Source organism: Ischnura elegans, chromosome 2 (assembly GCF_921293095.1).
Source record: "Ischnura elegans chromosome 2, ioIscEleg1.1, whole genome shotgun sequence".
In the NCBI taxonomy this organism is placed as follows: Eukaryota; Metazoa; Arthropoda; class Insecta; order Odonata; family Coenagrionidae; genus Ischnura; species Ischnura elegans.
In genome coordinates, this window is record NC_060247.1 from 31,580,894 (window position 1) to 31,606,194 (window position 25,301).

The 25,301-nt window shown below is 35.8% G+C and overlaps 1 protein-coding gene across 3 annotated transcripts in view; it reads left to right on the top strand.

The window, feature by feature from the left end:
- Positions 1–25,301, top strand: part of LOC124153539 (protein MLP1 homolog) — an 80,147-nt gene that overhangs the window by 24,099 nt on the left and 30,747 nt on the right. For 2 of the 3 annotated variants that reach the window (XM_046526768.1, XM_046526769.1), the window contains exons 5-15: positions 1,101–1,342; positions 2,068–2,303; positions 2,816–3,046; positions 4,604–4,786; positions 6,327–6,516; positions 7,721–7,906; positions 9,013–9,141; positions 11,895–13,692; positions 16,714–16,835; positions 22,524–22,703; positions 25,063–25,187. In XM_046526768.1, coding sequence (XP_046382724.1) covers positions 1,101–1,342; positions 2,068–2,303; positions 2,816–3,046; positions 4,604–4,786; positions 6,327–6,516; positions 7,721–7,906; positions 9,013–9,141; positions 11,895–13,692; positions 16,714–16,835; positions 22,524–22,703; positions 25,063–25,187 — 3,622 coding nt within the window. Of the gene's footprint in view, positions 1–1,100; positions 1,343–2,067; positions 2,304–2,815; positions 3,047–4,603; positions 4,787–6,326; positions 6,517–7,720; positions 7,907–9,012; positions 9,142–11,894; positions 13,693–14,398; positions 14,493–16,713; positions 16,836–22,523; positions 22,704–25,062; positions 25,188–25,301 lie in introns of all 3 variants that reach the window. The other variant, XM_046526770.1, reaches the window with a different exon arrangement.

The following is a 25,301-nucleotide window of genomic DNA, read 5'->3' on the forward strand; positions in this document are numbered from 1 at the left end:
TTTTAAGTGGCACTTAATAAGTTATTTTTTATCTACCGTGAATGTTTTACAATGATTCGGAAAGCTCATTGTGAAAATAATTATTCAGTATCATGAATCATATAAGTATAGGAAAAAATATTTGCCTTGAAAAAAATTACATTTTTTAATCATTTATCATTAGCTTTTACTTAAATATTTAGGGAGAATGAAGAAGTAACTTCTTTGAGGCATAATGAATTAATTATGTAGCTATAATTTGGTCATAATGAAATAATATAATCGAGAGTCAGTGGCGTAGCCAGGAATTTTGTTCAGGGGGGGTCCAAAACCAGGGGGGAAATTTTTGAAAAATAGGGTACTAAGTAATGGGTTTTAAACTAATTTAAGCTAATGATAAATGATTAAAAAATGTAATTTTTTTCAAGGCAAATATTTTTTCCTATACTTATATGATTCATGATACTGAATAATTATTTTCACAATGAGCTTTCCGAATCATTGTAAAACATTCACGGTAGATAAAAAATAACTTATTAAGTGCCACTTAAAATATTAACCTGAACAAATTATGTTGTATCTTACTGATGCATATCTCAAAATCTTCACCAATTTGACAATTGAACAAATTTCAGTTTAATTTTAACACTTTACATAATCTAAAAAACTTCATTTGTTAAAGAAATATTTTTTAAATTCATGATTTTTCAATATTTTGTTTTCTTTTATGAAGAAAAATGTTTGTGTTTTTATATTTTGGAGATTTTATTGTGTTTAGATATTGTGTTTTTATATTTTTATATCTTCCGGACCCCCCCCCCCCCCCCCCCCCAGGGCTACGCCACTGTCAAGAGTATGCTTGATATGGTAACCTACTGGTGAATACTGTTTTTAAACCTGTGTTCACCTGATTGCAATATCCAATTTACCCCCAGAAGTTGCTTTTCATGACACAATGACAATTATTCATTTATGGACCATGATTTTATGCCTTTATTTTTTTAATTTTATGTTTATTCATCATAAAATCATATGCTAAATTTTATGAAATATTCCTGCACGTGATAATTTTTCCATAGCAGTTTTTGTCACATGTCCTCTTAATTTTGTGTTGGCCTCAGGTTGGCTCAAAAGATATCACGAACGGCGGCGTGCTGGGGAGACAGCTCAGGCTGCCTTAAACTCAACTTCTTCATCACCATCCAAAACTAGTGAAAGTAGTACTCCATTAAGGTCAAGAAGATTGCTGGTTCAGGAAGTAAAGACTGTAGACCACACTCCAAAGGATTCCACGACCAAATCATCTGCCCCTGTTAATCCTGATGTGGAGTTCATTATTCGTGTAAAGTCATCTACCCCTAAGGTGAATATGCAATTTTATTGAATAGCTCTCCTCATAAACTTTTCCTCCTAATTCCTAATTTGACGTTTTCTGGTTTAATTTTAATTGTAAATTTCAATATTGGCAGAGTATTTAACCTTTGGAAATATTACATCTTATGAAAATCTCGAAGATGTGAAATGGTTTGCAATGAATGAACAGCTATAGTGGCTAAGTATAGATCGAAAGCAATTGCAAGCATCAATGAGCCAGGTGTTCATTTCAACTTCACAAAATATTCCTGTCCCTGGTAATACCCAGGAGTATCTGTGCACTTTTCCCTATAAAATGTCTAACCCAAATGTGTTTACTGATTTTAAAGGCACCATTGAGAGTATAGTTATAATGGATTCTATCACTATTCCAAAATTTGACATTTAATTAGTCTGCTTGTAATTGAAGATATTTATTTAGGAAATGCCTTTTTTTGTGCTGACTTTGAACTGTCTTACAAAGAGGCTAATGATTCAGAAATGTATTTTTTCTCAGAGATGTGAAACATAATGTGCTCAATTTTTCTTCCTAGCATCAGCAATTTTTGAGCCATGTTAGAGGGAAATTAAGTTTGTTAGGTTTGAAAATAATTATTTTTTTGTAGTTGAATTATGTAATAATGAATTTAATGAAATAGAAAATCATCGTGTAAATTGTTTCATATGATTTCTTATGTTTTGGTAAATTTTTCATTGATAAATTTGTTGTGGCAGGCAAAAGAAAAGGAGAAAGCCTCTGAGAAAGAAAGTGAAAGTGAAGATGATGATAGTAGTGTTGCGGCCACAGACACTACAGATACCACTTTGGTGGGTGGTCAAGGAGAAAAATCATTTACAGAAGAAGAAGTCGAAAGTCTTAGGCAAGAGTTGGCTGAATTAAGGACTAGATGTGAAAAGGCTGAACGAGAGAAGAATGATATTCTTTTAAGGAGGGTTACAACAGCTTCCAGGTAATTTAATGTCCAGTTGAGATCCCTTTGTGTCTTCTTCTTTAAATATTTATACCTTAAGTCTACCTTTAAAATCGAATCAGTGTTATTTGTTTCATGAAAATTAGCTGTGCATTTTATTGTTATAATTCAGGTGATAATGGCACGTAAAACATAACCCTTTCTTGGTTTTATCATTTACCATTTCCATTTTCAATGGCTCCACATATTAGCATTGTCATATAATCCAGGAAAGTGTGTTTAATGGCTGATAAATCTCTCTTTGGTGGGTGGATTGCTTCAGGTTTATGAAGTTGAACCTTTCAGTTATTTCCATCATTTAGTTACAACTATTCTACAACATACAACAGCTTTGTTCAAAGGCTTGTTAGAATACAGGGTTAACTGGATGAATATGATTTTAAAAAGTGGAATATTTCAATGAAATATTTATGGGTCTCTGGGGTACAATGGTGCAAAGTTATGATTTCTGGCTTTCCACAATACCTCTATATATATTTTGCTTAACTCAGGACTTCATCATCAGAGTTACTGAGGTTGCAGCAGAAAGTGAATGAACTTAGTTCTGCTAAAGAGAAACTTGAAGAAGAAAAGCGAAGTTTAAGTGTTAAAGTGACGGAACTAACTGATGAAGTGGAAAAGAGTAAAGTGAAGAAGAAAAAGAAGAAAAAATTATCCGAGACAAGTGCTGCAGCAGTAGCTATCAGAAGAAGGCGTGCCCTGCTTGCTGGACGAACATTTAGGTCTGTGATATTTGATTTTTGGCTAATTTTGCCATTTATTGTGTGTGCAATGCTTGCCATGTTTTATTAGCTGTGTCAACCCTTAAAATGCTGTGTAAACCTTAACCTCCTGATAATTTTTGCTAGTGTAAATGCATACTCTGCTTTTAACCCATCCACTGTGGTTTGAAAGTGGTGAACTTATCCTTATTACAAATTTTTTAATGTCAATATTAATAGTCATCCTGTCGAGTGGCAGATCCCGTTTTTGATTGTCCCACGCAACCCCGCCACTTAGCAGGGTCCACAGTAAATGAGTTAAAATATTTTCTCTCCTATTCTATATTTTCTCTATCATTCCTATAAGAAAATGAATGATGACTGCTTGCTCTTTCGTATAACAGTCTAGTGTAATGATTTCAATGGAAACTGTCCTAATGAAAAGGAAGCTTCTTGGGTTATGAATACCATTGTCCCCTTTTTAAGAGCCAGATTGACTGAGAGTTCACTAGGGTTGTTACAGGTCAGGGTATACCAGTAATCATATCATAATCATATCATAACATTATAATCAGGGAATACTGAGGAAATATGAGATGAGTGTGGGAAATAACGGAAATATCAGGGAATCTTGTCCTTGGCGTTGGGGAAAATTTTGTTTAAACAGGTAGATTGAAAGAACCTGTCAGCTGGCTTTGGCTTTGAGCTTTAACTGTAAATAGGTTAGAAAAGTAGATAAATTTAATGTTTTTTATATCATTGTTGTTTTAAAGATTTAATTTGGTGTGCAAGTTTAAATTTGAATCCATATTTTTACTGAAATCTACTTAACAAGTTTCTGTTTTTCTACACTCTTATTGTGAAGAAGGACTTTTGAAAAATTATCTGTGTATATTTTAATATTTTTTTTATAAAATTTTATTGACTCTTAATCGTCAAAATGTCATGTAATTATTGAAAGGGTAGCATGAAAAAGTGAGGAAAATGAAGATTTATATCAGAAATGTGTCAGGAAAAGGTTGGGGACTTTAGGTTCATGAATTTTGTGATAGCCCAGTTCATGTACCTACTCTTCTTTCAATATTGCATTTAATGTTGATTGTTGGCTTTGAATATATATTATGGTGAGTATTTCTATCAAATTTTAACTCCATTAGCTGTATAAAAAAATAGTTTCAGGGCCTGCCAAGCATTTATTCAGAATAGGTATAGGAATTTCCTAGAAACATTAAGAGCTTGGAAAAAATGTCTAGTTTTAAATTTAAGGCGAAGGAGTTCTTTTTGATACATTTTTTTTTCTATTGACAAATATTTAACCATGTAAATATGTTCTGTATGGGTAATGTTTATTATTATTTCCTTAAATGTCTTTTTTTGTAACTAAACATTGACGTGCCGTATATCATGGAACATGTATGTACCAAGATCTCCAGGCAAATAAATATTATTATTATTATCTGGTATGAGATAAAATCGGGGCTTTCCTCGCATGCATGGAGAAGAGGCTAACAAATCAGCTATGTATTTTTTCTCCAAGATGTAAAACTTAACTGTTGAGGTATTTTTTTCTGCTTATAGTGAGGAAGATGAAGAAGAGGATGATGATGATGATGAGGAAACTAAACGAAACATTGAGGATCTCAAGAATAAACTCACTGCAGCTGAGCAGCTATGTGAGGAGCTGATGGATGAAAATTCTGAGATGAAGAAGGAAATACGGGAGCTGGAGGAAGAGATGGAAGAAATGCAGGATAATTTCAGGTACTGATGCTACATTTACATGCAGATGGTATGCCATAATGGACTATAAGTAGTTCTGCTTCTTTAAATTAAAGTATAATACAAGGAAAGTGTTTCCTATTCTTAGTTGGTAAGTTGATCTCAGATTGATCTGAACTCTTTCAAATCTGACTGTCTATATATTCTGGATTCTCCAGCCATTTTTTTTTTGGAATGACCACAGGTTCAATTGTCGTCTTGATTTTTTCTTTGGGTTGAGAGAAGTTCAAATGTATGCATATATGCCACCTTTTTATAGTGATGGCTATCCATTCGTTGAGCATTGAGTAGTTGGAACTCTCTTCCACAATTGCTGTTTGAATGGCCTCGTCTCTGGCAAAGTTCTTCTCATTATGGATCTCTTAAGTCTTCCCTCATTTTACTTGGATGGTTGTTAATATCATCACTGCAAATACCTTTTCAAGAACCTACTTCAGACCTAAAACATGTCGAGCATACTGGCTGGGAAAATGTTTCACCAAGCATAAATAGACATGTGTATTTGAACTTTAGTTTTGTCAGTCTAAGCCTGCTCTAGCATGAAAATCAGGACTTGTCTGCTAATCCATGAAGTTATTGTGTCCTATATGATGCAGTCTTCTTGTTGCGTGGGTTCTTTTTTCATGGTCAGTAGTTTGTTCAATTTTTGAAGTAATTTCATAGCAATGGTTATGTCTGTTAGTGAAATCAACTGTGCCCATTTTTTACCGCTAGCTTGCAAAATAAGACTGGGCCGTGTTACTTAGGCTAATCAATGCATGCGAGAAACATAGAGGCTGAGATTCAACTTGTTCAATTGATTTATCAGAGAAGTCTGTAATTAGTGTTTATGATACTGATGTGAGCTTGTTAATTCAATGGGTTGTTTTTGAAGTGCCTTAAATTACAGCCTTCTTTACCTACTCCTTATTTTAAAACTAATTGTCTGTATTTTGCTGTAGAGTTTCAATTATATTTCAAAGCAATGCCTGATACAGTATTCTAATACATTCTATTAATCAAACAACTGAACCAGTAGGAGAAAGTTGTCCTCTTTCTTACCTGTGATGTATCATGCATTTACCTGTGGCACCAATAATTTGTGTTGCTGATATTATTGTCATTCAGATTTCGAAAAGTGATGCATATTTTTTATATATGTACCTTATTTTTTGTTACCGTAAGGTTAATGGATAGTGTCCAAATACCTCCCACCTCACACCTATCTTGACAACTTGGGAGTTAGTACATATGTAGATACATATTAGCATAACACACCAGAGGAAGTTTTGGGTGCAGCCACCAATGATCCAATGTTCTTCCTTATTTGCCCAAAGATCTCATCTGTGGACTACCTTGAGGGTCGTTTTTCTTTTTCTCCTCCATTGTATTTCTTACACTAATTCTGTGTCTTATGATTTTGTCTATCCATTGGGTTGTCCTCCACTGACATGGTAGTCCACAGTTCATTTCTTTTTCCTATTTGTCTGTACTTATTCTTGGTCTTTGACATTGTATTTAAGAATATGATTTTTTTTCTAAGGGAAGATCAAGTGGATGAGTATACAACTTTGAAAAAAGAGCTTGAGCAGACAGCTAAAAATTGCCGAATTCTCCAGTTCAAATTAAGGAAAGCTGAAAGAAGGGCAGAAACTCTTGAAACAGAGCGGAATGAGGCTGTCACTAATCTTGCAGCCCATTCCGGTACTGGATCCACTGAGAAGCAGAAGAAGGTAGGTGTTGTTGGTTAAATCTTCCATAAGGATTTTTTATTCATTTACTGCTTCATTGCGGAGAATTGCCTAGTTTTTAGAGTCAAGAAAATTATTATGCTTTTGCAAAAATAACTTTCTATGCAAAAGTGTTGAATTATGTCAAACTAGTCAAAGCTTAAGAATACATGTTATGTATTTACCATTCAGCTTTATGTGCAAATTTAGTATATGCAGTGTATTCTATAGGCAGTTACAAACATTTTTGTACATTGGCTCTCTTAGACTAGATGCACTTAATCATTTATAGTTGGAGCTAAAAATTTTAATGGAAGCTTTTGTCCTCTGAATCATTGCATAGATTGCTTGAGCTTTGATCTTCGTTATAAAACCTTAAATGCTTCTTGATTATTCATGGTAAAGCTGCAATGCCAGAAATTCCCTAGTACTGCAAATGTGCTTTTTCATCAAACTCCTTTGAGTTATGATAATAAAAAATTTGAATTTTGGATTAACTTAAAAATTTTTGAATACTCCGGTATTAAACATTAACAATAACAAATGAACATGAAGTTAAATATTTTCTAAATTAAATATAATATGATGACACATTCACATTCCCTTGTGCTCATCTATATATATGAAAAGGCCAAAAAACCTAAACACAAGAAAGTGTAACTATAATTTTTGATGTTTCTCATCAAACATTTTGTGGAGAGAGTTTTTAGATATTCTGAAGTGATGCTGGGTTGAAGTACCTACATATTTAGTGAGTTTTTGTATTTCATTGTGGAGCCTTGTCTTACCCTCACTCACTCAGTACATGGGTTTTGTTTCGATAGTTGAGGGTAGACCTCACCCATGATTAAGTCTCAGGTGAGTGGATTTAACTGCAGAACCTTTACCTGGGCCATCTTAAAATACAGGGATTTTTGCAAGGCATGTCCAAAGGCTTCTTTCTGGATGTGAACCTATGACTATATGATAAGTAATGCTGTGCTCTGTCCAAAAGGCTTCCCTACTCCCCATAATCTCACCTGAGAGATGCCATTTTATCATCTGAATGTGAGCTGTACTTTGTTTCTGGCTGCTTTTACCGTGGATAATTGAGCAATTGTACCAAATACAGTGCATAGTCGTCAGTGCTCAATACTCTAGTGGAATGGAAAAATTTGTTTTTTACTCATGATTTAACACACTTGCTCTTTATAAACTACTGCTGTAGCTGGAGCATGATCTTTCTCTGGCCAATCAAGTGGCATTGAGACTTCAGTCAGAGGTTGAGACTTTACAAGAAAAATTAAAGGCAGCGGAGGAAGGAAAGAAGAAACCTGGAGTGAAAACGGAGAAGGAGGAAGTTTACAAGAAAGCGCCAAAGCTTGCTGTTATTGCAAAGTCATCTTCTGGAGAGGTTGGCTATTGCCTTGGTTTTTGTGTGTCCATTGAATCATCTACTATGCATTTCATCGAACGACTAAATATTCATAAAGAATGCATAACTACATTGCATCATTAAAATAAACATGTTTTTTTAGAATATCCAAAATTTATTATGCATTGTATTGTGCTAGTGATCATTTCCTATAACATCTACCGTTTAAAACCTGGAATTGCTGTATTGTGTAGAGTATTTTCTTGCTATTTTCTCTGAAACCTCTATTAATGCAAAATTAAATGTTTGTTCGTAATTAAAATTTGATCCACCATTAGCATGTTACTTTGCATTGCGTTGTGTCTGTTTGTTTAATATAATATTAATAATTCATGCTTAAGTAATCCCTTTCAATTTTTCTATTTGGTTATTGAAGTTGCCCATCCTTTGCCCTATCATTTGTGCCTATTTCTGTATTGAAAGGAAGGCATTTCAAAGCAGTATGTAATACACAATATTTTGGTGCACATACTGAGGCTAATATGGGACATATCTTGCATTAACTTGTCTATTCATGAGTATTTGTCTTAATCACTTCTCTACTGCGAGTTTGTATTTTTTTCGTGCATTATTTTTGCATTAATTTTCATTTAAAATACCAATGAAATAGACCCTAATTTTAAGAAAAATTTGTTTGTGAGAATTAACTGGTGATCATAGCTTTATTTGCTATTTACATGCTGAGCTCTCTTATTATTTTGAATCCATAAGCCTTGACTTGTGTCGTGATATGACAGGAAGAAATGAAATTGATTATTTTTGGTTTGAAAGGTATTCTTGAATTGAATATATTGAATATGTCTCAGGATATCATAACTTTTGTCATAAATATTTTTCATGGATTATCTTTGCATTAATTTTCATTTAAAATTTGATTTATTCTTTGGTAGTATTTAATTGGTTTTCAATCAAAAATTTACCTTGCTCTATGATGCATCTGCCCATGCAAATTAATGGTTTCCTACACCATTCATTAAACGTGCTAATTTTTAAGTGTTTGCCTTTCATTTGATTTCCAAGTTGTCTGTAATTGATGAATGAAAACATTTTTGATCAAATTGACTTTGATGATAATATTTTTATAGCGTCCAACCAGAGAAAGTTTAACGAGAGGTGGATCTCAGGAGGATCCCGTACAACTTCTAAGGGATCTTCAAGATTCAATGGAAAGAGAAGCTGACCTTCGTGAGCAGCTGAGATTTGCTGAAGAGGAGGTAAATTATAAATTTATTTTATGCTTATCTTCATCCATATTTGTAAAATTTTAGCACTTAGTTATATAATTACTGTGGACTCTTATTTTATCTTGTCATATCCATAGCCTTTAATCTTTTTTCTATTATTCTACATCATCTGAGTCTTGAAGGATAACTAGGTATATATCGCAGAATTTTGTGTGCCTAATGGTGTGATAATATATGTATGATATTTTCATGAATCACTCCTGTGAAAATCTTAATCACCTTGAGCATATTGAAAATAGGTAAATATTTTCAAGTATTTTGCACTATTAAATTGGTATATGTTACAATGCCCTTGTTATCAGCTTTAAGACGTTTTAAAATTCTAAAAGACAATTTCTTGCCAATAATTCCTGACCTCAATTTATTTTATAGCATCAATGCTCAGATATTTTTTCTATTTTAAAATCAAAGACTTTTTGCTTCTGTTGTCACTAATGTTAAACTTAAGGTGCTTAGGATATGATATTCTGTATTTTCCCTTAAGCTGGAGAGATGTATGTGTATGCATACAAGGGCAGTAATGTGAGAATTGTGTTGAATATTTCATCCTTTATTCCTACCTGCTCCATCAGTCCATGCTTATTATTATTGCTTTGAGTACATTTATTATTTCCAGAGGTCATAAACACGAATTCTCCCATATTGTCCTAAATAGTCCATTTCTCAGAGTAAATATGAACGTATTAACAAGGGAATTTTTTACTTCTGTATTTGTAACCAAGATTGTACAAATATAATCACATGGTATGTATTTTGATTGAAAATTTTATTTTAATTACATTTAGCACTCACAGAAAAAGATTGGCATCAAGGTTATAATTACATAAATCCATTGGGAGGTTTACATACCCTTTCCATTTCAATTATGATATTTAGGTTAAGAATTTTTTCCTCAGCTTTTGGAAAATGGACAGGTACCTTGAGTGATCAGTTTATATTTACTCTGAGATGCATTTATGACTCTTTTTGAGTCATATTTCATAGCCATGAGCTCTTGCCCTTTCTTTCTCTAATTTCCATAATTTGTTTCTCAAGGCATTTAATTTTGGTAGTCCTCAGTGATTTACATTTTTGGCCATTTGCATCAATAAATGGCAGTGGATTTGGGAGTCTTTAATAGGTATAAATTTAATTAGAAAATTGAAAAAATTTCATTAATTGTTATCCTTATTTAAAAAATTTATAAATGATGATTGATTAGAGACACAACGTCATCCACTTGCCAGTGGTGAACTTTTGTCAATTCATATTGCAAGTGCACTTTGAATTAAAAATTCCTATTAGGAAAAATCATTCACCCTGATGCAAATCCAGGTAGTGGCAAAGAAATTTTCCCGTAAGAGAAGTTTTTTGCATTATTATGTAGTACTTTTTCTTTTGAAGCTATTTGTTTGAGCAGTTTTTTTCTGAAGCTAGTAATCACTTTCAAGGACACATTTTATGTTGAAATATCTCTAATAGACTTCGATTTTTTAGTCACAACAAAGGAATTCATAATCTACATATGAAGTGCCATTTTTACAAATATTGATTGTAATCACTGAAACATGTATAAAATACTAATTGGAGCATGGGTGTGCTTATTTTTTCTTGAATTTAAATTGCTTAGAAAGAATTTAAAAGTAGAAGCATTACTTCTTACGGTATTGACATTCAGTTGCTTTTTGAAGTATGCGTATGCCATTTTATTAATGCATTTTTGTTAGAGTAGATTCAATGCAAGTACATAGAAAGCAGTAAGCAATAGTTTAATGTATGTATTTATTTGTGCAATTGTCTCTAGGTTAATAAAACGTCATTAGCATGAATTCCAAAATTTTCTATTCATACTTTAAAGAAGTGAGTCTTATAAGCTATAATAGATGTATTTCAAAAGGCCCATACCCGATTTATAATTTTTATGTTTGTGAATATTCCTAATTTTCAATTCGATAGCTGAATTTTGCTATGAAACGTGCTGTTTAATTTTCCAGCAACATGTGGTACCAGAAATATGTACTCGTCTACTGCTTGATATCCAACCGATTAATTTGAATCATTCATTATTTTTTCTTCTGTTGAATGTATTATTGCCCTAGTTACACCTGTGGTTTTAAAATTTTACTATCTAAAATCTACTCCGTTTGAAACATTAAGTCACAAATATGGCTTTGCCTTAGTATTTTAAATTAATCATACGTAATTGAGGTTTTAAATCTTGTGCAATGTGTAATGCAACTTTATAAAATTATTATCTATGTCAGTGGTTCTAACCCATAGAATTCTGCAGACACTGCACAATTCTCTCACTTTCCACTTTTATTTTTTTCCTTGTTGTTGACCAATGGATCTCCTTTGCAGACCACCATTGAAACCTCTGGTCTCTGTACAGGATAGAATTACTTATGTATTTCATTGATAGGCATTTTGTATTATTTAATTTATAGGTATTTTTCTTTGTTCTGGATGAAGCCTCTTCTTTTGAAAAATGTTATTTTTAATGCAATATACCATGAAATTGATAACAGTTTTTTTTCTATCTATATCACTGTTTTCATTATATTCAAGGGTTATGAGGGTTTTTGTCTCCAATTGATGCAGTGAATTTCTGAGCAGGAACATGTATTTAATTACTTTTAGTCATAGATGAATAACTTTGTCTTACAGCTCTGTATTATTTTATCATTTTTATCCCATTGTGGGATTTTCTAATGCATATATCTGTGAATGAATTGCCAAAACAGCTTCGAAGAAGACGAAGTTTTGTGGCTCCACGACTCAGCTGCTGTTCCCGAGCTATTCAAGTTGTGGGGAGTGAGCTGGAGTCCATATCATCCTCTTGGGAGCCTGATTCCCCACCTCCCCCTCTTCCTCCGAGACAGAATCAAATGCCTGTCCCTCCTCTACCCCCTTTTCCTTCCTCGCCCAAGTTAAAACCCAAAGTCATTGGCACAAAGTACTCGCAGATGATGGGAAGGGAAAAATTAGACACTTTGATTCCCACTCTCTCAGCAGACCATGGAATGTTTTCCAGTTTGAAGCACCCATCTGTCGATTTACTTCCACCTGATGCTTCTCAACTTAAGCATCTCAATGAGCTTAATTTAGGATCACTAGACTCCAAATTTAAAAAGATCCTATTAGATGACTCTAGTGTGCAAACAGATGATAAAATTTCGAAAGAAATCCATACAGTAAAGGACTCAGGCATTCAAGTTGGTTCTGCTGTACAATTGCACAAATCTGAACAAGTTGGTGGTAAAGACTTTGGTACTCAATCTATTATTACATTTTGTGAGATGGATAGACTTTGTTCATTGATCAATAGGGCAACTTATCATGCCGAAGTCCAAACATCTCTCACACTTGTCAATCTCAATCTTAGCTCTGCTATCTTGGGTGTCCCAACATGTGAATTTGGAGTGCAAATTTCACCTTCAGATTTTGACCTGAAAAGGTCAGAAAATTCTCAAATGGCAGGTACTAATGTTAGCCTCGGGATACAGACTACTCCAAGTAATGTTGTAACCAGTGAAGTTGCTGTACTTACTGATAAAATATTGAATGCTGAGTTTGGAACTCAGACTCCTTTGATCATGAATGATACCAAGGACCTCATCTCCCCAGTTCATGTTGACGTTACTAATGGGATGAGTTCTCAGACATGTTCAGTTTTGAACAGTTCTGAATCGAACAGTTATGAGTCAGCAGTGATTGTTGCTCCTACCATTTGCTCTGTAAATGGCCTGGATGTATCACAATCTCAACCTGATGTATGCTCTCAGAATGAGTCTCTAGTATCCATTGACACAGCTGACAAACTGTTGGCTCATGAGTCTCATGATAATTTATTACCAGAGCAGACTTTTGTTACTGAAGCAGTTGATGATCCCTCGGCTCAGTCAAATCTTGATAATTCATCACCAGAACAGAGTTCTGCTACTGAGACTGTAGATAAAGTCTTGGCCGAGGTACCTCTTGGAAATTCATCACCCAATCAGACATCATCGGAAGCATCCCACCCATCTAATTGCCTCTACCTGTCTGAATGTCAGCCATCCCCACCTCTGTCTGAGCGAAGCCAATCTCCATCGGTGACCATACCATCATTGCCATCATCAGGAAAGACCACACCAGAGCTGGACTCACATTTCACTTCCCGTCATTCTCATTACTCACCTGCAAGCAGCTATTCAACTTCTCCCCCTTCACTCATACGATTCCGTTCACCAACTCCTCCATCGACACCTAGTTTTTATTCTTCAATGAGCTGTTCAATCGGTGTGCAGTTCCCTCTTGATGGAGAACACGAAGGCTTTGCTTCTAATGACGCTTCTGAGGAAGCATTTCCCCTTCCTTCAAAGACCTACACTTCTATTGGTGTACAATGCTCTCAGAGTCCTTCATCACGTCCGTCTTCCCCAATGGCTTCTGTCTTGCCATCCTCCATCCTGGCTCCTCTACAGCAAATATCCCTGTCCTCCATGTTCCCATCTCTATTAGCCTCAACTTCACCAATGGCTGCTTTTCTATTGCCGTTAGGTAATGAAGTCTCTCATTATCCCAATAGCTTCATAGAGTGATGCCTTTACCATTAGCTTCTCAAAAGGTGTCTGTGTGTTTTTTATATCTCAGATGTGAGCCAAAATCTTTGCTTCTTCCTATATGCTATGTGGGTGAACTAAATATCTGTTCAATGTTCATATAAACATCTCCTTTTTCCATCTTCAAAATGTGTTTGTATCCAAAAAGGCTTTGGTGATCAATGGAGTCAATATGTGCTTATAACATTTGAAAAATTTCCTTTGTGAAATAATATGACTTCAGTATTCTTTATTGCTTGATTAAGTTTTTTATTACCTAACTACCAGATTATTTGCTCTTATGTATAAAATAAATATTGCCTACTATGCATATGAGCAATAGTCTCACTACTTTCTCTATTTTTATTTTTGATGCACTGCATCTCGTTGATGCAGTCAACATGTTTACGAGAAAGATTTTTTAATTCTACATAATGAAGGGCTTACTGTGCTTGAGTTTTTTTTTTACCATTTTGTTCTTTTAGCAGTGTTGCTTTCCATAGCTGTGGATGCTTCCTGTAGCTAGCAGTTAAAAAATTGCCATCAAGCAGTGTATTTTCAGAAATGGAGAGAGTTATGAATGTGAAATTCAAGCGTTTGGGCATCTCTAATCAGTAAAAAAAATATCCAAGAATATTATCAGTTTTATTGTTGTATACTTACAGGCACAGAACTTGCGCAAGACGTTGTCTCGGGTGGAAGACGACAATGAGTCCTTGGTGGCACAACTGAAGAGAATGGCTGCTAAGTCGAGGAGTAGTATGTCCCCTTCAATTTCATCACGTTTGAATGACTCACAAACACTTTTTTCAATCACTAACAAAAGTATTTGGAAAGTATTCAAATTACGACTACATTCTCCAGAGTATTTTGCAGAACAAAATACATAATATGCCTACTATGGTTCTATGTATTACTTTCTGCATTATGTTATAGAGGATGAAATTTTTCTTGTTACCCTCCATACCAGCCATATCTCTTCATTCTAACTGTCAAGTACTCATTTATAGTGGCATATCTTTTGAAAGTTCATGTTGATTTCAGTAGACATTTTCTTGTACCATTGCTAGCAGTTTTGGCAGACCTAGGGTAGTTGGCCAGTGTAACGAGTAAACAGGAATTATATGATGTGTTATGAAGCTCTTATGTTTTGATGTTTAATTTTATTATGTGCAGATATCCACTAAATGCTTTGCATCTGCCGTCTTGCTAATAACAAAGTTAAGCTTTGTCACTAAGTAATTTTTTCTCTAATGGCAGGGACTTTGTTTCACAACTGAGCATGAGTACACACAGGCAGTGATGTAACCCTGTTGATAGTTGCACTATTGCACATCCTATTTTGTAGCATGCTTGTTTTACTGTTTAAAATCAGAATTATAGAATCACAACTAACTATTGAATGTCCTTGTTAATGTTCAAATCCTTAGGTTAGGGTCACATTCATTTTTCTTTTGCTGTGTGTTCTCCTGTTCAATCCTTTTAAAATATTATCTATTGAATTCTATTCCCTTGACTATTCCTTGTCAGGAGTAGTCAGCTTTACTCTGCATGTTACTTTCCATGGCTACCCTACAAATTTCTGTTGATGAATTTCAACTATGTTCAGTAAATATACTCAGCCTTAAGAATGTTATGTGTTTTGAATGGTTTTGTGAGTGATTGCTGTCATTTTTCCATAAATTAGTTCATATCAGTTGTTATTTATATCCCTAATGATATTTTTTTTGAAGAGATCGTGGACATCAACTTTTGTTTGGCTTTATTTTTGCATACATATATATTTACTTACATGGGGTTTTTGTATAAACCCCATTTCTTACAAAGACTTTACAGTAGAGTGATGATTACATGAAATTTGAATTTTACCAACTATGAATTTGATTATCCATCTTTCAGTCTTTATCTAGCGTTCACATTGCCTCCTTCATAATCCCCCAGTCTGCCTTTCCTTTCCTATCCTCTTTTTGCATCTTCTAGAGGTTCAGTTGGTTCCTACACTTTTGAATAAGTCCAATTCTACTAAAATAGATATATTGTGCCCACACACTAGGTTTTTCCCCTATTTTATCCCCATAATATGTTTTATGCAACCAAATGTGAGAGAAAATGGCTAAATTGTGTAAATGAGCATTTACTTTTTCAATACAGTCAGCACAGGGGACAAAGTGAAAGTTGAAACAGGAACTTTTCAGAAAATGATTGTGAATGGATTATATATTTTTTTTCAAGTTTTCATTTTGGCTTTCTTGGCCATTATCATGGATAATTCAATTCATTGTGATGTTCGATCATATTCATTTTTACACCAAAACGAGAATGATTTTTTGTTTGGCTGGTAATACGTGTGATTGAAGTAATTTTTTTTAAATTTGCTCAGGAAATAGATGTTTAAATTATTATTTTTGTTGATCAGTGGTCAATAAATTTTGTATGACTATTTAATAGATTAACACAACAAGGGGCTGTATGTTTGACTATTTTTGTCTATTATTTAAATTGTTGGATATATAATGGTTTGAAGTTTCTAATTTTTCTAACACATGTCGTTTCATTATTCCATTTTGTCTGTTTTATTAGCTCATTCGATGTGGCAAAACTATATGTGAAGTGGCTTGAAGAAAGGTTTTTTCTCTAATTTCACTCTTTTAAATGCGTGTGAAAAAATACACTTCTAATGTATTTATAAGGAAATCTGATTCAATAAGTTCATAAAATAAAACATTACTAATAATATTTTTTGTGACATGCTGTGGACCAAATTTTTGATGCGAGCAATATATTTATTGAAAAAATATTTTTCAAATTATCTGGCACCTACATATCTTGCGTGCTCTGAAATGGTGTTAAGTGATTCTTCATTTGGCTCATAGTAATTTCTAATTTTATTGTTGCAGCAGATTATTCGAAGGAATTATTCTTTTTATTTGGAGATTTAGAGTTAGTGAATATACTTACTGATCGAAAGTAAATTTTACAGCACGAAAACAAAGCCCCAGTCCAGCTCGACTCACTCCAGAACCTTCTCTGGAAAAAGATGAAGGAATATCCGAAGATGATGACCCTGCTGAGCTGCGTTTACAACTTGAGCTGAATGAACAGGTGTGTGAAATAATAAAGTTAATAATCATTATTTTTTCTTTTCTGTGTATCATTTTTGTTGTAATAAATCACTCACCTACTCCAAGAATCATTATGTATGGTTAGTATTATGTACTGCTTTTCAGTGGCAGTATTAAATAATAGTTTTTGATTCTACAGAGTGGAAAATGATGATTCAAATGTAATACTTACAAACATCTGCAGCTTTTGACATTTTTGTTTTACTTTTGAGTAGATAGAAAGTGTTTCTATGAAAGGAAGACTTGATTTTATGAATCCATTTATAACATTCAGTCGCCTCATTAAAATGTATAGAAGGGTACTGAAATCTCTCATCTCCATCATCATGAATTTTATGGAATAAATTCATCTTGATAGGAAATGGAATCATGAATCATAGTATTTCAGATCACCCTGTTATCCAGTGTCCTAAATTTGCATGGAACCATTTTGGCAGTTCAAGGTGCAATAAACTTTGCCCTTTTGATTTACCAAGAATGACAGCACAAAGGATATAGGTCCTCAGAAAAGGCACAACTAGTGATGAATCCCTCCCCAGCTCCAAAGCTATGCTTGGCTGTAAACATGGTTGTATGTAGATGGGTACTTCTTTGCACTACTCCTTGCACGCTGATCTTCTTTAAATTGTAACAAATTAAGTATGTACTCTAGATATCTCAGTGGTATGTGCAGTGGTGCAAAATACCAAAAGTTCCATTCATGGTTCAAGGTGAATTTTTCCTCTTGGCGATTGATATGCATTTCATTGTCTTTTATGTGGTTGGCATTATGTAACCACATTTACAACCATGGCTTACCCTCCAGCTGTGTACCTGATGATTTTCATGGGTTAGGCTACCATCTGTCCATTTTCTATGTATCCAATGATTCCCATGGTCTCTGGGTGTAATGTGAAAATTAATATTTTGTAGGGTTTTGCATTTTTACGTTCAAGTTGATGATGAATGTTTGTTTTGTTATTTTTATTTACGTTGCCAATATCAAAGTGATTGTTGTACGGCCTTGGGATATAGAAGACGAATAAAATAGTTTTTTGTAACGAAGACTTTTTTTCGTTTTTGACAGATTATGAGACTTAAACACTAAGTGTTGATGCGAAGCAAAGTTTTCTTTTGATGGTGTGAATGGCAAATACGTTTGAGGTTAGAAGAAGTGAACCCCATAATTGTTCTTTGTAAGTTCGGAATCATCAAAAATGGCGGAAGAAAAGAAGACGTGTATCCCAATACTCGACAGCGATAATTACGATGTATGGGCTGTAAGAATTGAAGCTTTTTTAATGAAGAAAGATTGTTGGGAAGCGGTAAAAGGTTTCCATCCATACATAGCATTCGGCAGTGATGGAAACGAGATAGAAATGGAAGACGAAAGCCAACTCCCACCACAAGAGGTTAGGCGCCGTCAGCGACAAAATCAACAGGCCAGAGCCATTATCATACAATACGTAGATGATTCATTTTTGGATGATATCGTGGGACTGGACCTAGCGAAGGATATGTGGGAGGCATTAAGAGACATGTGCACCACTTACGACGTGTTCCAGGAGATAATGTTCCTAAAGGAAATGGTAAATACCGAAAAAACGGAAGACCTTTCCATGATGGAGTACATGAGCAAGATCCAGAATTACAACCGTAAAATTACTAAGTGTGGCATTTATCTCCCGGATAGAGCACTGGCTGCGTTCTACCTCATGGGTCTGCCTCGAGAAAAATATGCTGGGTTTATACGAAGTATTTACAGAACAAATGAAGGAGACATAACATCCAAATATGTTAAGTCCCAACTCCTGCTAGAAGAGAAGAGAATGAAAAATGAGGATTACGCGAAGACAGAAGAACACAAGGTTCTCAAGGTAAAGAAGAAGCCAAACAGACCTAAAGTAAGCAGTGAAAATAAATCACAAAATGCTCCAAAGAAACCTATTGGGAGGAGATACATTTGTTTCACATGTGGAAAGGAGGGGCATACTGCAAGATTTTGTCCTGCCATACAGAAGCAAGATGAAGAAGAGAAGAAGTCATCAGCATCAGTAGTATCAAGAGGCTATAAAGTACTCTGCATGCAAAGAAATCCAAACCATGCAAACAACGGCATATGGATACTGGATTCAGCAGCATCGGATCACATGAGCCCTAGGAAAGATTTGTTTGTTGATTTCAAACCCCTCTCTGAAGAAGTAACTGTGGGTGATGGTACATCACTAAAAATAGAAGGTCAAGGATCAGTGACCATCCAGATGTCGAATGAATGTGGTGGATGGAAAATAAAGTTAACTAATGTGTTATATATTCCTTGCCTCCAAGACAATTTGATTTCGGAAGGGAAATTAGAAGAGAAGGGCTTGACCATTGTGAGGAGAGACGGAAAGACTACTGTTAGCGACGAAGAAGCTACTCTGTTCCAGGGGTATCGCGTTGGTTTCCTGTATTACCTCACTACTGAAGGGAGTGCTTCTATTTCACAAATAAGAAAAGAAGCTGAAGAACATGAAGGTATGAAAGCATGTAAAATTGCAGCAACAACATGGCACAACCGTTTGGGACACCTGCACCATGAAGGGATGATGAAGATAGAACCATTGTGGAACTTAATGAGTAAGAAGACAGAAGAAGAATGTGAAGCATGTATACAGGGAAAGTTTAAGAGACTGAAATTTTCCTACAATGGAGAAAAAGACAGTAAGACTACACATATCCTCCAAAGGGTCCACTCTGATGTCGTGGGGCCTATGCCCTGTGCCTCTTTGAGTGGCTGCAGATTTTTTGTCACTTTTATTGATGAATTTTCTCATTTCACTGTTGTAGTTCCCTTGAAGGCCAAAAGTGAAGTCACTGAGCAGTTCATAAAATATCAGAAAATGGTGGAAGTCACACATGGAACTAAAATACAGGAGTTCCAGAGTGATAACGGTGGGGAATACTCATCAAATGAATTCAAGAAACACCTTGAGAAGAGTGGAGTCCTACATCGTCTCTCTGTACCATATGTCCCTCAGCAGAATGGTCTGGCCGAGCGGTACAACCAGACAATTTTGAATACCATCCGTGCTATGCTGCAACAATCTGGTATGCCAAAACATTTTTGGGCTGAGGCCCTAAAAACCGCATGTCATTTAAGAAATCATTGTCCATCAACAGCAATAGATTCTGAAATTCCACTAAAGAGGTGGCTTGGAAGAGAGCTTGAAGAGAAGGATTTTCAGTACCTAAGGGTGTTTGGTTGTCAGGCTTGGTATCGAGTAGTCCATGGTGACAAGCTAGATGCCAGAGCAAAGGAAGCAGTGATGCTGGGGTACCCAGAGGGCACCAAAGGCTACAGATTGTGGGACCTCAATACAAGGAAAGTCATTATTAGTCGAGATGTCATATTCAATGAGACTGTGTTCCCATTCCATAGAAAGGTAAACAGTGAGAAAGGCGACCAGACAGAAGACACATCGAGTGAAGAAGAAGAAGTTGATGCAGCCCTCCCGACACATATGCCACAAGCCATAGCCCAGAGGCCAGGAGAGGAAAATGCAGAAATAGAGGCCCAGGTCCAGAATGAGGAACAAGAGCAGGAAAATCCTCAAGTCCTGAGGAGGTCAAATCGGCAGCGGGTGCCCAAAGGACCGTGTGAATGCTGCAACGTCACCCGTTCTGTCCTTGGAAAGGATGATGTCCCAACCAGTTACCGCCAAGCCATAGAAGGATCTCAAGCCGACAACTGGAGGTTAGCCATTGAAGAAGAATTACGGAACATCGAAGGCCAAGAGACCTGGGACATCGTGAGAAGACGACCGGATATGAAAGTAGTGGGCTGTAAATGGGTTTTTGCTCTTAAAAGGAATAACGAAGGTAACATTGTAAGATTTAAGGCAAGACTTGTGGCTCAGGGTTTTACTCAAACATACGGTGTGAATTATCATGACACTTCCAGTCCAGTTGTTGAAAGGAAATCAGTTCGTCTGTTAGCCTATATTGCTGTGGAAAATAATTGGGAAATAGATCACCTAGACGTGGTGGGGGCTTATTTAAACAGCAAGCTGGATGAGACCATATATATGTCTGTTCCTGAAGGGGTGGGTGTAAACAGAGATTATTTTGTTTGTAGGTTGAAGAAGAGCCTTTATGAAGCCTCCGTAATAATTTTAAGAGCCTTTATGGTTTAAAACAGTCAGGGAGAAATTGGTATGAGTTTCTCAGTAAGATTTTGGTGGAGTTAGGGTTTGTGAAATGTATCAGTGACCCTTGTGTGTACTTAAGGAGCAATGTAATTGTGGGAACATATGTTGATGATTTCTTGATTATAGGTGAGAAGGAAGAAGTAGGTGTGTTCAAAAATGAAATTGCATCCTTAATTCAGGTGAAGGACTTGGGTATGGTGAACACATTTTTGTCCATCCAATTCACCAGACCAAACAGGGGAACTGTCATTTTGAGTCAGAAGAAGTATGTCATGTCTTTTCTCAGAGATTTTTATATGTTAGAAGGTAAAGGTGTTTCTTGTTCACTACAAGCAGGTGCAAATTTTGAGAGTAAAGGAGAAGGAGAAATCTTTTGCAAGGAGAAATACCAGAGTGCAATAGGCAGCTTGTTATACTTGAGTACCAATACTCGTCCAGATATTGCAAACGCAGTGTGCAAACTTAGTCAATGCTGTAGCAACCCCACTGTAACAAATTGGAATGGAGTTCAACATGTAATGAGATATTTAAAGAGTACATGTGATTATCAACTTGTTTTCAGGAAAGTTGAAGGTTTTGCATGCTATTGTGATTCAGATTGGGCAGGGGATAGAGATGATCGAAAGTCTGTCACTGGGTATGTTATCATGCTGGGAGGTGGAGCAATAATTTGGAAAAGTAGGAAGCAGAGAAGCATAGCCACCTCAAGCACGCATGCTGAGTATATTGCTATTTATGAATGTGTGTGTGAAATCCAGTGGATGAGGCTGTTTTTTGGTGAATTGAAGCAAAGCAGCCTCATTCCAAAGACCTGCACCATTTTTTGTGATAACCAAGATGCCATATACATTGCCAATAATGACATTGTAAATGAGAGGAGTAAACATTTCGTGGTAAAATACAACTATGTCCGAGAGGCTGTGAAGGAGGGAGAGATTTCATTGAAATATGTGAAATCTGATAGTAACATTGCAGACTGTTTGACAAAGAGTTTGTCTGGACCTAAGACATTATTGTTTGCCAAAGAAATGGGCATAATTAAGTTGGAGTAAGAAACTCGCAACTAAATTTACAAAGTTATGTATGATGTTTTTGTGTTCCTTTCCATCATCCTCGAACGAGGGGAGGTGTTGTAATGTGAAAATTAATATTTTGTAGGGTTTTGCATTTTTACGTTCAAGGTGATGATGAATGTTTGTTTTGTTATTTTTATTTACGTTGCCAATATCAAAGTGATTGTTGTACGGCCTTGGGATATAGAAGACGAATAAAATAGTTTTTTGTAACGAAGACGTAAAGAAGACTTTTTTTCGTTTTTGACAAGGCTACCATCTGTCCATTTTCTATGTATCCAATGATTCCCATGGTCTCTGGGTTGCCCTTTTACCGCATAACATAAGTGTTACCCATCCAATAACATACCCTCGGCTATGCGTTCATGGTGATGTTGCAGTATAAATAGCAAATTCAAGCTAGATTTCTTTGCTTTGTACTCTCAGGAAACAGCTGTTCTGCGGCGTAAAGTTGAAGAGCTTGAGAAAGAAGGTGAAACTACCAAAAAAAAGATGAAGGAATTACAAGATAAGTTGGCTGAGAAGAAACCAATTCCAACCAAAACTGCTATCTCCACTGACTTAGGTTCTGGGAAAGGAAGTGCAATATCTGAGCAAAAAATAAAGGTAGGTACAAGTTTTTGAGAGCATATACTGAATCAATGTTAATAGATAATATTCACTATTTCCCTACTTGATGTCCACCCCACAGTATGTAAGTGTATGTGTCAATGAAGTCAGGGCTGTAACATTTTTTGTGAAAACTAAATTTAAATCAGATTGATTTAAATTGATAATATCTCTTTTGTAAGTTGTAATCCACTGTCTTCAAAATTACTCTTGAAAAGCATTTATAGATATTTTGTTTCAATGGTGTTGGCATGAATGGCATGCATGATTATGAAGTATTTAAGGCTCCCCTGGCTATTTGGTTGCAGGAAGAGTTTTTAGGTTTCTCTTTGGAATTCAGTCGGGAGAAGCTCTTCAAATGTTATAAGTTTTACTGCCACTACTTTACTTTATAAATTTTTCCCAATTGGGTGCCTGCACCCTACAGTGGGAGTGTCAGTAAATGAGATATTTGATCCCAATGCAAATGCATATCCTTTTTCCAAAGAATGGAATAATGTTCTTACGTCAGAGGTGTCTGTGAACAGAGGTTTCAGAGAGGAGGAACGGAGGAACAGAGGAGAAACATTTTGATTTTATACTATGCCCTTGTTTAAGTTCCTCAAATATGTAAATGAAGTTTTTACTATCTAATCCATAAATCTAATCAATTTAAGTATGGGGGAAGTTTTTGGTGTATATATTGTAGTGGTCCCGATCCACCCCCTCCCTCTCTTTGGTTCGCGCCAATTTGCCTTCCCAACAGGATTTAACCGGGGATGGTGAGTCGGGGTCCTACTAGATTAAGGTAATGCTGCTTGGCCATGACGGACAATGGCACCGTACGGTCGAAGAGCGATTGATGCCCCTCCACAACCAGACTTTTGTCGCGTCAATGAAATAAGGGCACAGTTTTGGTTCCCCGTAGTTACTCCGAGAAGCGATCGGATGAGGGATGTTTCGATGACTTTGGCAAGATAAACGAAATACGTCCTTTTTACAACACTTTTAATAAAAAAAATAAAATGACAGAACAAAATAACCCTCCAAAATACACACGGCGTCACCTTCCAAGACATTAAAAAAAAATGATTAACCCTCCAGAACACACACGGCGTCACCTTCAAATGCACGAAAAAAATGATTAACCCTCCAGAACACACGCCGTCACCTTTAAATAGATAGAATAATGAACCCTTCGAAATACACACGGCGTCACCTTCAAATACACAGAAAAATGATAGGAAGACCAGATTGTGGGCAGGGCGCATGACATCATCCCAAATGAATGACCGTGATTAACACAATTTCTGAAATGGATAATTTCTTTTAAAGTTCATTGTCTTTGTCTTCTCTTTCTGAGGATTTTACTAACAAAGGGAGAGCAAAACACTGAGGCAAATTATGAGGGTTTGCAATTCGAAGGAATATGCAGGGAGTCAATGGAAAATGAAGCAGCGGGAACTTTCGGAACATGTTGCGACGAGAATTCTTACGACGTTTTTGTTGAGCGAGGAATGGATCCTGCAGGAACCTTGGGCGTTGGATGGCGGGTCAATGAGACGGCGATTTCCGCACTAAAAATTTGCCTGGCACACCACTGTTGTGCAGGTTCAACTCGCTGCTTCCTTGGGTCGCGTTCTCGTGCCTTTTCCTCTCTCGGCTCCACACCGATGGCAGACTCCCTGCTGCGACTGCTTCGACCTCGACTCAGGTTGCTCTCTCCTTCTCAAAACCTTCACTTTCTTATCCTCAATCATCTATCTCTCTTTTTCTATCCTCTGGGAAAGCATTATATAGGTCGCATTGCCTCCCATAATGCACCACACACTCGGTTGTCTGCACTTTCGATACTCATATTTTTTTTTTCAGCAGGTATTTCGAATGCAGACGACCAACATCACTGCACTGATTTTGCACTTCATAACACAAAACAAAAATAAACCCAGTGATTTTTACATGTAACAAATAATGTACAATTTTTGACAAAGATCAGAAAAAAAATAAACCCCTCTTGCCAAAATCATGAACATCTCCCACGATCGGCTCTCAAGAGTACATATCAAAAATTAAAAAGACTGTGATGTCGTCGGACCATCACAATATAATCTTTGAAAAATATCTTCATTGGATATCTTATTATAAATTTTATGTTATGTGGGGCTGGGGATTATTTTTAGTAGGTACTGTACTGTTTCGATACCTCAACTGCAAAAACGCTCAACAATCGCCCACCGAATCAAATCCGCTCATCTAATAGCCATAGTAGTACTAGATGAGTGGATTTCATTCGGTGGGCGATTGTTGAGCATTTGTGCAGTGGAGATATCGGTTTGCTGTGGATCTTTAGTTTATCTTATTATTATATCCCATTTAGGTCCTTGAAGAAGAAGCCAATGAACTGAGAAGGAAGTTAATTGAAAAAGAAAGGGATTATGAGAGACTCAATGCTGAGCTGACCCTGACCCAGAAAAGATCAAAGGGAGTCCTACAGAGGAGCAGGTATGGCAATTACTGATGTAATTACATATCCAAATTTTGCATTTCTCTCTCCTGCAGATATTTCATAAAGGAAGAAAATTTCTCAGTTTAATTTAGAGATCTCAGATCCAGCAT